Below are 12077 nucleotides of genomic sequence, written 5' to 3'. Positions count from 1 at the left end.
ATGGGTGGAAATGTGCAGATTAAGGGGCGGTAATATTATAATGAGATCCCTTTGCAACGTCACTAGGGGAGCGAGATCAGATGTTGTTTTCTCAGACGCTTGCAGAAAAAGGTTAACCAAAACAAAGTGACTGGGTTAATCTTTTTCACGTTTCCTTGGTTGGTAGATGCACCGGGGACCTGATTATAGCACTTAAACCCTGGAAAAGTCAGATTTTCATATGTCACCTTTAATAAACATACACTCTAAAAAATGCTGAGTTAATTATAAAAAGGGTCAAACCCAGCTATTGGGTTGTTTTGAGTCAAAACAACCCAGCCGCTGGGTCAAAACAACCCAATAGCTGGGTTTGTCCCTTTTTAACCCAGCATTTTTTAGAGTGTATATAAATAATATTATTAAAAAATCTTTTATTTTAGAATTTTAAATTTCAGCTGAAAATAATTATTGGCTTATCAGTTTTAGCTTGAATTTTTATATCCGTGTCACTGTGTTTTCATTGTATTGAAAGCTTCGTCAGCAGAATTTCTATGTTGGTGTGAACTGAGCACAATCAGCTGACCTCTATCACAGCTGTCTCCTGTCCAGCCCAGTCCACAGGTGCAGTTTCCTGTGACCACGTCACACAGTCCTCTATTACTGCAGTTACAGCGCTGAGCACAGTCCTCCCCAAACCAGCCCTTAGGACAACCTGAGACACAATTACATCAGCTTATTTCATACAAACTCAGCTAAATATTACTCAATCCCTTCACTGTCCCTTTTAACAGGAATACAGTCAGACCTTTGCCACAGTCTTCCCCTTGCTGGCCCGCTTTGCACACGCATCTGCCTGTGACCGGATCGCTCCGGGCCCCTTCACCACACAAAGCCACTCGTGCACAGTCCTGCCCGTAACGCCCTGATGGACAGGCTTTAGAGAGAAACTAGTCTGTTAGTAATTACACTCACCTTTAAAAAAAACAAAAAAAAAACAAGACAATAATTGTACAAGTGTGACTGACTGATATTGCAGTTTGGTCCAATGTATCCCGGTGGGCAGGTGCAGGTGCCAGTGCTGGTCTTGCACACTCCGTTATTCAGACACTGGCACTCCTGCTCGCAGTTGGGACCATAATGGCCTACCGCACACTCTAAAACAACAAGGTTTCATGGGTACGACATCCTTCATGCAGCATACAGAAGTAATGAGGATTTACACCTTTAAAACTTCTCAGAATTTTAATGTGGATTTTTCAACAATGGGCATTTTGACCACTAATACAAATTACTAAATTTTTTGCAATAAAACAACTGTATCCTTCGTCCTGCTAAGGCTAATTTCATATCTTTTTCATGCTTTTATATCCTAAATACATATAATTAAATAACATTTTCACACTTTTTGCATTATTTGACAATTACAGATTGATTGGAAATTACACAAAATAAAAATATCTAGACATGCAAATATCTCAATTTTTTTTTTTTTTATTATTACATCTCTTCACATCTCTTATTTAATCTCAAGCACATTCCAACCATGTTGTCTACTTGGTAAATAGGTTTTGATATAAATCATATATTGATATAATCATATTTATCATATAAACTTATGATAAAAGTTTATAAAGTGTTACTTGTTATGGCAGTAAATGGTGCAAATTATTATTTTTATTTTTATTTTTACAAATATATAAATACAAATATAAAACATTTAATAATAATACTTTTCACATAGTAAATATTGAGCCTTTTTTTAGATTTTCATAATTGTATAAAAATATAATTAATTGATTAATTCTTAATTTTAAGATATGGAACAAAGCTAAAACAAAATCTATATATTTAAGACATCTGAAAGGTAAACTGCGAATAAAAAATAAAAGCATGCATATAAAAAGGTTTTTAATATGACATAAAAGTAAAAGACTAAAGTTTATATCTGTTAGCTTGGTAACACATTACAGTAAGGTACCACTAGTTAACATTGCTTAATTACTAACATTAACAATGAGCAATATATTTTAGTATTTATTTATTTTTGTTTACGTTAGTTAAGAAAAATACAAATGTTCACAGTGTTGGTTTATTAAATAATATTAACAGATACAACTTAGATTTTAATTATGTATTAGTAAATGTTGAGATTAACTAAGATTAATAAATGCTTTAAAATTAATTGAATGTTGTTAACAAATGGAACCTTATTGTAAAGTGTTACCATTAGTTTGAATAAAAATCAACACCTGTTACATAACAGTGCTGGTATACAAATAAATAAGAGCATATTTGACCTGTCTGGTGTGTTTGTCAATTAACTACTATATATTTTTTTCATACAGCCAAAATTGTCAAATCTTTTCTGTTCATCTCGAATGTATGTGACTTTTTAAGACGAAAGAAGGTGAGATCATGAAGGCCACACCTGTATCACACTTGCTGCCTTGATATCCTGGAGCACAGTAGCAGACACCAGTGACGGGGTGACAGAGCTGATTAACCTCGGAGCACTGGCACACCTGATTACAGTTCAGTCCGAACGTACCTGACTGACACACTGCAGAGCAGAGGAACACAACAACCTTTGAGATCCAGGGCTGCAGGATTAGTGTTTAACAACTGATGTGCTGTCAAACACATTTCACCAAGAGTGTAATGAGATCAGGATATAATCACTCACTTCGCTCGCAGCCGTTACCAGTAAATCCAGGTGGGCAGCCACACTCCCCGGTCACATGGTTACAGGAAGTGCCACGAGGACAGTGGCATCGCTGAGCGCATCGCTTCCCATATGAACCAGGTAAACAAACTGAAAGAGCACAAATGAGTTACAGTACTCTGGATCTACCAGCAGGGGGCAAACAAGATAGACATTGGGTAAATTACTTTTCTCACAGTGCGACCCTCTCCAGCCTGCAGGACAGATGCAGGTGCCAGTGATGTGGTGACATGGGGCCTTATGATCGCACCTGCACTGCTGCTTACAGCCTGGACCGTATGAACCTTGAGTACATGCTGATCAAAACACACAGAATGGGAATAAATATATGTTATGTCATGCAAAAATACATATTATGGTCAGTTTTTAAAGCAGACATTATGATGACTTCTGAGGCACTATGGTGTTTTTTACCCATCTCACAGCTTGAGCCCATCCAGCCTGCGGGACAGGAGCACCTGCCATTCTGTCGATCACACACGCCGCCATTCTCACACTCACACTTGTGTTGACAGTCCATGCCAAAGTCTCCCAGAGCACATTCTGAACAAAAAACACACACACAGGATGTTTGACAAACAAAACTGTCAATTTGCCATCTAAAAGTTGCTATATATTTTCACTGTTATATGAATTTTTAGAAATGCTGTTGTGTATCAGAAATGTCTGGTTTATGTCTTGCCCAGTTCACATGCCACTCCAGTCCATCCACTTAGACATGTGCAGTGCCCGCTGATTCGGTCACATGACCCTCCGTTCTGGCACAAGCAGTGCAGGTGGCAGCCCACACCATAGAAACCAGATGGGCACTCTGGGAAAAAAATGCATACATTAAAGACAAAGATCTTCTCTTTCATGTGAACTTTCAGTTGAACATGATTCTTGAGGTGTCAACTGATTAGATTTCATTTAAATAATTTCATAATGGAATGCCTAAAGTAATATTTACGGAAGGAAATTTACAAAATATCTTCATGGAACATGATCTTTACTTAATATCCTAATGATTTTTGAAGAAAAAAAAATCGATAATTTTGACCCATACAATGTATTGTTGGCTATTGCTACAAATATACCTGTGTGACTTACGACTGGTTTTGTGGTCCAGGGTCACATATATTATATATATATATACACATCTCTACTAAAGTAACATGTTAATCAGATATCCCTGGATAAATGTAATAAGAAAAATCTCTGCATGTTTCTGATTAAAAAAAGTACAAACATCTCTGAGGATTGCGTGAGGACAGTTAAAAACACTACCTTGTTCACAGCTGCTCCCTGTCCATCCTGCTCCACACTCACATTTTCCTTCAGCAGGGTCACAGGTGGCATTATTGTGGCAGTTACAGGTTTGACTGCAGCCAGGGCCATAGGTGCCAGCTTCACATGCTACGACAAGACAGATATAGATACAGACAAATATGAAACTCTATACACAAGGAACTACAACACATTCTGAAATACAATGCCACCAGGTTTCCACATCAAAGGCAGAGCTGTAGCCTGCAGACACACATCAGGACGAGGCTGTGCCGGCATTCGTTACTTCACATGCAAAGTGTGCCGATACATGGACACACAAACTCAGAGCATCTGTTTTATTGCTTTACTTTTACCTTACACGAAAGACAGAGGGAATGCTTTGAACATGCTTCTTGTTACTATTTATTGTTATGGGATGTTGACTGCAGTAAAATGACTCACTGGTGTTGCAAAGAGGCCCGACCCAACCAGATGGACACAGGCAGTCTCCAGTCACGGGGTGACAACGACCACCATTCAAGCACTGGCACTTCTGCTGGCATTCGAAACCATGAAAACCCTCAGGACAGGCTGTTGAAGATACATATATACACTTAAATACGTTAACTGGACTAGTTTTAGTGATATTATGCCACACCACCAACTACACCCCTTCTCCTCTCCTACATTTTTCACAGTACGTTCCAGTCCAGCCCGGTAAACAAGTACAGGCACCGCTCACATGCTCGCACGCTGCTTCATTCTCACAGTGGCATCTGTGACGGCAGCACTGGCCGAAGAAACCCTCTGGACACACTAGAAAACGCAATGAAAACATCAGACAATGCTAGATTTGTGTTCCCTGGAAATGCCAATGGTTGCTCATACTTTGATCACAGCGTGGTCCCGTGTAGCCTGCTTCACAGTGGCACTGCCCAGTCACAGGGTCACAGCTGCCCACGCTGCTCCTGCAGTCACACTGGTTGGCGCAGTTCGGCCCCCAGCGTCCCGCCTCACAAGCTGCCACAGAATATACATGCCCATTACATCAAATAATTAATTCCCACTTTACCACTGAGATCACGTTTTGAGTGAAGTAAAAGGACCAGATTTATTAAAGCAGTTAACTGGGTTATTTTCGGTTTTCCTGGCAGATGTTTTTGCAACAAACGGCATGTACGTAGTGGATCCACTGAGGGCAAGGATAATTTATGTGCAGAAACCTGATGCAGGTGATTGCAATGGTTTGGCTGGAGTGTATGGTGAGATAGGCGCTCAAAAATAAATAAGGCAAAGTCATGAGCTGACTTTTCACTTCTTTTTACAAGTCATTAATAACTAGCATTAACAAATATTTAAAATTACAACTTCATTAAATGATTAAGAGTTTTAGATTCAAAAGGTATAAAACATAAAATACATTTTTTTACTAAAAATTCAAAACAAGATAAAAATCAATGTCAGTAGTGTAAGAAATATACTGATATATTTATAATATAAAAAAACATGTCAATGGATATTATATATATGTGTGTGTGTATTATTTGAAATAAATATTTAATTATATTTTGCGATTTTGCTTCTCAAGTGTATTTATTTACAAAAATGACGAAAATGCTTTATGCAATTAGATCTTATTTAAAAGACTTGTTTTAATTACAACCTCATTAAATTATAATGATTTTTAGATAAAAAAATTAATTAAATAAAAATATTTATTACTATTAATTAATTATTATTATTATTATTATTATTATTACTATTATTATTTAAATACAAAACACATGCCAAAAACAATTGAACTGAATTGAACAATTGCCACTGAAATAAGAAATATATTTATATAATAATTATAACAATTTATATATATAGAGAGAGAGAGAGAGCGAGAGAGAGAGAGAGCATTTTTAACTCCCTTTTTGCAATTTTGTTTCTCAAATGTGTATTTATTTACTGGAGACTGATTAACATGAATAAAAAATGAAAATTATTTTTACATCGGTGGGGGCAGTGATTCTACTTGAGCTATTTAACTGTTTGACTGGATGTGATGTAACGCCTATTAAGTTACAGGCTGAATTGTAGGTAATGAGCTCTTAAATAAGTAACCCAATGCAGAGAACAGGGCAAAGGCATTACATGGAGCTTCATTTTGGGTGAACTCAAGGTGCTGCATTATAAATATACATATATATACATAACAGATGCATGCTGACCAGCAACGGGTGAGGTACAAAAGTACAAAAGTGTGTGTAGTGGCAATGCATGAAGGTCTGGATTTTGTTATTTTATGGGGCATGAAGACGTAAGACTGGGTAGTTGCCACAGTATGACCAGCAAAGGTCAGCAGGTCCTGCAGGACAGCTCAGTCTTATGTTGCATGGCTGAGGAGAAACAAATCTTGTAAAAGCTGAGCCTAAAGCAATGTGTAATAGTGATAGATGTCAAAGAGGCTGCCTGACATCCATACAGTCTCAATGATCACTGAATGGCTGCCTCATATCTAGTGCGCTTTCTTTCGCTTCTAGGTAAACTACTAAATCTGAATGAAGTGTGACTTTTAAGTGTGTCCTCCTTACCTTTCGCACAGTTGGGTCCTGTCCAGCCGTCTTTACAAACACAGAAACCTGTCACATGGTGGCAATGCCCGCTGTTTTCACAGGTGCAGCGCAACTGGCAGCTGAGGCCAAAGTGTCCAAATGGGCAGACTGATTGAAATAAAACAAGATTCACCACCATGTCAGAGTAATCAACAGATAAGGTAAAAGCTGAGGAAAGCGGACATTGAAAACCAGAAATATGCAACAGATATTTTCTCTTACAATGTGTGACACAAAACCATGTCAGACGTCTGGTACTGAACAAAGGTCTGATAATGCATTAAGATTATGAAAATTAAATATTAAATCTTACCATTCTGACAGAGATTTCCCATGTATCCCGGTGGACAAATACAGGCGCCGTTTTGCCGATCACACAATCCACCATTATCACAGGAAGGGCATAGCTCTGCACATCCCAGCCCCCAGCGGCCCTCTTCACACTCTGAACATTAAAAAATTTATAGAATAAGGGATAGTCCAAAAATTTTATTGCATAAAAAGTAATAAATATGAGATAAAAAGTCAAAATTATGACATTAAGTCAAAATTCTGAGATAAAAAGTCATTGACATTTTGTGTCATAAATGACTTTTTAGGTAAAAACTCTTTGATTATTTGAACTTTTTATGTCATAATTATACCTTTTTATGTCATAATGTTGACTGTCTCATAATTGTGACTTTTTGTCATAATTTTTACTTTGTCAATTTCGTATTTTTAACTCATAGTTGACGTCATAATTTAGTGTTTTCATCTCATAATTCACATAGCATGTTATAATTTCAACATTTTATCCCATAATTATGAATAAGTATATCATCATTTTGACTTACTAATCTCATAATTATGATTTTTTTCCCCCCCCATACTTTAAAGCGATAGTTCACCCAAAAAATGAAATTCTGTCATTAATTACTCACTCATCTCGTTCCAAACCCATAAGACCTTTGTTCATCTTCAGAACATACAGTAAAATATTTTTGATGAAATCCGAGAGCTTTCTGACCCTCCCATAGACAGCAACACAACTCTTGGATTTCATCAAAATTATCTTAACCCCTTTAATTTGTGTTCCGAAGATGAACGAAGGTTTTACGGGTTTGGAACGACATGAGGGTGAGTAATTAATGACAGAATTTTCATTTTTGGGTGAACTAAAGTAAGTTTTATTCAAAGTGTAAAATAACAGCATGACACTATCTGTGCCAAGGTCATGGCTTCGATTACCAGGGAATACGTGAACTGATATAACCAAATAATCAAGATAAAGGGGTAAACGTTTAAGAAGACTGTAAGTTTAAGACTGTAACTGAAGACTGTATATAACTTTTTTTTTATTCATACTTGTCAACATGGGAGTTCTGACAGCATCACAGCACACTTCACATTTAAACACACACACACACACACTCTCAGCTGGAAGCCGCTGACTGTTCATTAACAGCTAATAGTCGCCACTGGCTCTGTGGCATGGCTTCGCTCCTCTCTTTCTGCAATGCAGCTCATTATGACTTTTTGTATTTGAGAGAGAACTCCTCTAATGGATTGGCCCGTGAGGAGGGATATATTACCACGCTTATGTCTGTGATCTTTGGCTCAGCAAAATGCGGCTAATAATAGACCTCCAAAATCACAGCAATTTCTCCTCTCTAAACTACCCTGTCCACTCCAAAACAGAACAGAATGAAAAGTCATTAATGGCAAAACAATTTTCCTCTCTTTTAAACATGTGCAGAGCAAGAAGAGAAAGCAGAGGTCAGCATGTTTAATTTGGTTCAGATGAAAAACCATGTAACTGCGATTCCAGACCAATTTGGAATAAGTGAATATGATGGTTCACTTGCAAACTTGCTCTTAACTATTTGTGACCCTGGACCACAAAACCAGTCATAAGTAGCACGGGTATATTTGTAGCAATAGCCAACAATACATTGTATGGGTCAGAAAGATAGATTTTTCTTTTATGCCAAAATCATTAGGATATTAAAGGGGTCCTATTATGCTTTTTCACTTTTTGAATTTTACATGGTTTGTCAACTGAGTCAACTGAGCATCCAGAGAAATGAATGGACAGGTCAAGCAACCACAGAGGCTACGAGTGAAATGCCGAGGCAAGCCAAATCGACTCCCTTCTCACAGCCTGTTGTTCCTAATTGATGGCAGACGTAGCACTCTGATCATTTAATGACTTCCAGGTTGTGAAGTCTGACTGCCAGCTCAGTGTTTCTGTGTCGAAATATTCTGGATATTTCCGTACCCCCTTGCCAAGTGGACTGGACTCAGGCATGAAAGCTTCTGGGGCTCTGAACATCATGGCAGCAGGACAGTTTTATTTTATACTTGTAAAAAAGCATATATACATATCAATTCAAGTAACTGACTGTCATCTGGCCCGGATATCATTAATAAATAAAAGTGTGCAGGTTCCAGTATGGCCACATTTGGTTTTGAACTCTTTCTTACCTTGGACGTTCCTTATTCTACACTTTTGCAGCATGTTATTTATTAAACTGTATAAGATTTCTTTCATTTAAAAGAGTCTTAGCTTAGTTTTCCACTGCCATGTTCTGACCTCTCTGACCATTTGTATTAAACAGGCTGATTTTACTACTGTGTATATGTACAGTAAACTGACACATTCTTGTAGTTCAGTTCATGTTCATAGTTTAAGGATGAGGGAGGGTGTGTATGCAACCATATTGGCATCTACCATCAAGTGACAGATGAATTCCCACTAAAATACCAAAATAACACATTTTTTACTGCATGCACAGCCTTTGAAATCAACAACAAATAGGGGGGGAATTATCTCCTCCCTTTTAGAAGTTTATTTTGCTATTGAGCGCTGCAAGGATGATGTATAGTTGTAGGCCTAAATCCAGAAATGAGTTAGCATTTTTAGCACTTCCAGTTCCATTGTCCTGAATTGAATGGATTTTTTTGAAGGTTTTTTTGTTTGAATTCTTGAAATAAGGTCTGTGTTTAACACAAACTCAAGACAATGTCACATTTTATTCTACAACACAAAATACACTAGTAATATCACCTTGTGATTTTTTTAAAAGCTTTTGCTAAAAAGCGGCTTCTAACAAGTGGCTAAATAGGACTACATAGATTGTTGGCAACATTAAACTTTATCAAGCCAAACAGGAAAATTCACCTACTCACTAGTCTGCTTTTACAACCTCATTGTATTTATAATCACACTCTTGCAAACTATTCAAACTCAAACTTTCAGGGAAAATATATTTTAAAGGGGTCATATGATGCGATTTCAATTTTTCCTTTCTCTTCGGAGTGTTACAAGCTCTTGGTGCATAAAGAAGATCTGTAAAGTTGCAAAGACTAAAGTCTCAAATTGTTCTGACTCAAAGACTGTAAGTAAGTTTTTTCTATTTAAAGAGTTTTTATATTTTATATTTTTTATATTTAAAGCGAGTTTTTTGGGCAGTGTAGAGTAGCGCTTGTTGTTTGTCATTTCTCCGATCACAAATGCAGACATGGTTTTATGTTTACACGGCGCGAATCAACGCAACGCGCAAAAAGACAGTATAAGTCATTATAATCCACAATTATGTCCCCACTGGATGCAACGAATGCCTCGTTTATAATGGGTTTTCATGTTTTTGAATCATCGCTCCGGCCGGACAGGGCATCATCACAGTATGGTGAGGGGCGTAACATTTCCGTCACACGCTTGAGGTATTCGGCCAATCACAACGCACTGGATAGCTGGCCAATCACAGCACACCTTGCTTTTCAGACCGATGAGCTTTGTAAAAATCGACGCGTTTCAGAAAGGCGGGGCATAGAGGAGAAACAATAATGTACAGTATGTGGAAAATAATGTTTTTTGAACCTTAAACCGCATAAACACATTTCATTACACCAAATACACAAAATAATGTTCTTTTTAGCAGCATCATATGACCCCTTTAAATAAAGGCTGAAAGAGTTTTCTGAAGCTTAGTGATGGTGACGATAAAGTCATGTGACCATGGTGTAGTTAGTTCATAGCTTTTTACTTCTGAAGATTGCTTCAAAATTCATAAAAGTTGTGTTCGTGAAAATTATGTGAAGATTATCATGAAGAACAAAAGTGTAAGAATCATAAACCTTTGTTGGCCACAGAGCTTATTTTCTGCAATAATCCAAAAGCCAATGGAAAAATCTTGCAGGGTTTCTGTCGAGGGAACTAGGGTGATGGTAATTTCCGTGTTGGCCTACAAAAATATGAAATCAATGTTCTAGCAATACATGTTTAAACTTAGTTTTAGCATTTCATTATGTGGATTAAGCACTGTTTTCCCCTGCTGACCATGTCAGAACTGACCTGCAACCTCCACAAAGTTCATCAAAGACCCAAAAAATTCCTGTTATTCAAGACATTTCCCCTTTAAAATCAGTTTTGTAACATGTTGGGCTGCAATATTTATTCTAGATCTTCAGTTGAGTGAAATACAGGATCATATCTGTGTTAAGGGAGCACACTTTACCAGCAAGCCAGGAGATAAAGGTATTTCCATCATGTATTCCAGTGTTTGGCAGCTGTGTTTGGCTTGGCCCGTTTATGTTATTCATACTGTCAAACGCTAGTCAGCGAAACTTACACAATGACTCTCAGAGATGGCCATAAATTCACTTTTATGGAAGTTCTTCTAGCACCGTGTATTGCAAATGTCACTGCATTTCAGCTAATGCATTACTTTAACTCACTTCGGTCGCAGTGATCCCCGTGCAGACCGGCTGGGCACTGACGCTGACATTGGCCGGTCATGTGATGGCAAGACACTCCCGCTGGACACTGGCATTTTGATTTACATCCTGGACCATAGTATCCACTATCACACTCTAAAAAACAAAGAACAACAGATAAAGCATGCTTGCCACACACAAGCTGTCAATCAAGTGAATGGTAGTCCCTGAACTGACCCAGGTTGCAGGTCTTGCCCTGATAGCCAGGCTTGCACACACACATTCCATGACGTCGATGGCACTCAAGCGTGTTCTGCTGCACACACTGACACTCCAATGAGCAGCCAGATCCATACGACCACTTGGGGCAAGCTGGAAAAGACATTGTGTAGGACATTCTGTTTACAAGCAGGAGAAGCATCAGATGTTAAAAAGATAACATGATTAACCCAAATATGACATGTTCCTGGATCAACATCTTTGTTAGTTAACAACAATCCACTGAATCAATGAATCAGGTATTAAATTTAATTCAATTAAATTTAATTTAAACCCTGAAATTAAGTTTTAGGGGTAAAACTTTACAATAAGGTTCCATCTGTTAACATAAACTAACAATGAAAAATCATTCTAAAACGTTTAATTAATCTGAATTTGTTAACATTATTTAATGGACCCTAAGCTAACAATGAACAGCTGTATGTTTATTAACATCTCTAACAAAAATTTATCAATACTGTAACAAATGTATTGCTCACTGTTACTTAATTTTAGTTTAAAAATTAACTAATGGGACCATATTTTAAAGTGTTTTTAAAAATGTTTTAGGG

General features: G+C 37.4%; 1 protein-coding gene across 1 annotated transcript in view; it reads right to left on the bottom strand.

Annotated features, from left to right (window-relative positions):
- The window catches only part of LOC107737677 (multiple epidermal growth factor-like domains protein 6), a 37188-nt gene that overhangs the window by 3063 nt on the left and 22048 nt on the right, over positions 1–12077 (bottom strand). The window contains exons 13-28 of the mRNA XM_016549267.1: positions 11485–11619; positions 11269–11403; positions 6863–6994; positions 6529–6657; positions 4838–4969; positions 4637–4765; positions 4412–4540; positions 3968–4096; positions 3384–3512; positions 3116–3244; positions 2869–2997; positions 2663–2791; positions 2408–2539; positions 1005–1133; positions 785–913; positions 563–691 (exon numbers count right to left, since the gene is read on the bottom strand). Coding sequence (XP_016404753.1) covers positions 563–691; positions 785–913; positions 1005–1133; positions 2408–2539; positions 2663–2791; positions 2869–2997; positions 3116–3244; positions 3384–3512; positions 3968–4096; positions 4412–4540; positions 4637–4765; positions 4838–4969; positions 6529–6657; positions 6863–6994; positions 11269–11403; positions 11485–11619 — 2085 coding nt within the window. The remainder of the gene's footprint in view (positions 1–562; positions 692–784; positions 914–1004; positions 1134–2407; positions 2540–2662; positions 2792–2868; positions 2998–3115; positions 3245–3383; positions 3513–3967; positions 4097–4411; positions 4541–4636; positions 4766–4837; positions 4970–6528; positions 6658–6862; positions 6995–11268; positions 11404–11484; positions 11620–12077) is intronic.

Source organism: Sinocyclocheilus rhinocerous, unplaced genomic scaffold (genome assembly GCF_001515625.1).
Source record: "Sinocyclocheilus rhinocerous isolate Xijiao unplaced genomic scaffold, SAMN03320098_v1.1 scaffold72, whole genome shotgun sequence".
In the NCBI taxonomy this organism is placed as follows: Eukaryota; Metazoa; Chordata; class Actinopteri; order Cypriniformes; family Cyprinidae; genus Sinocyclocheilus; species Sinocyclocheilus rhinocerous.
Note: the sequence above shows the minus strand (reverse complement) of the source record. Positions and strands in the feature narration are given on the sequence as shown.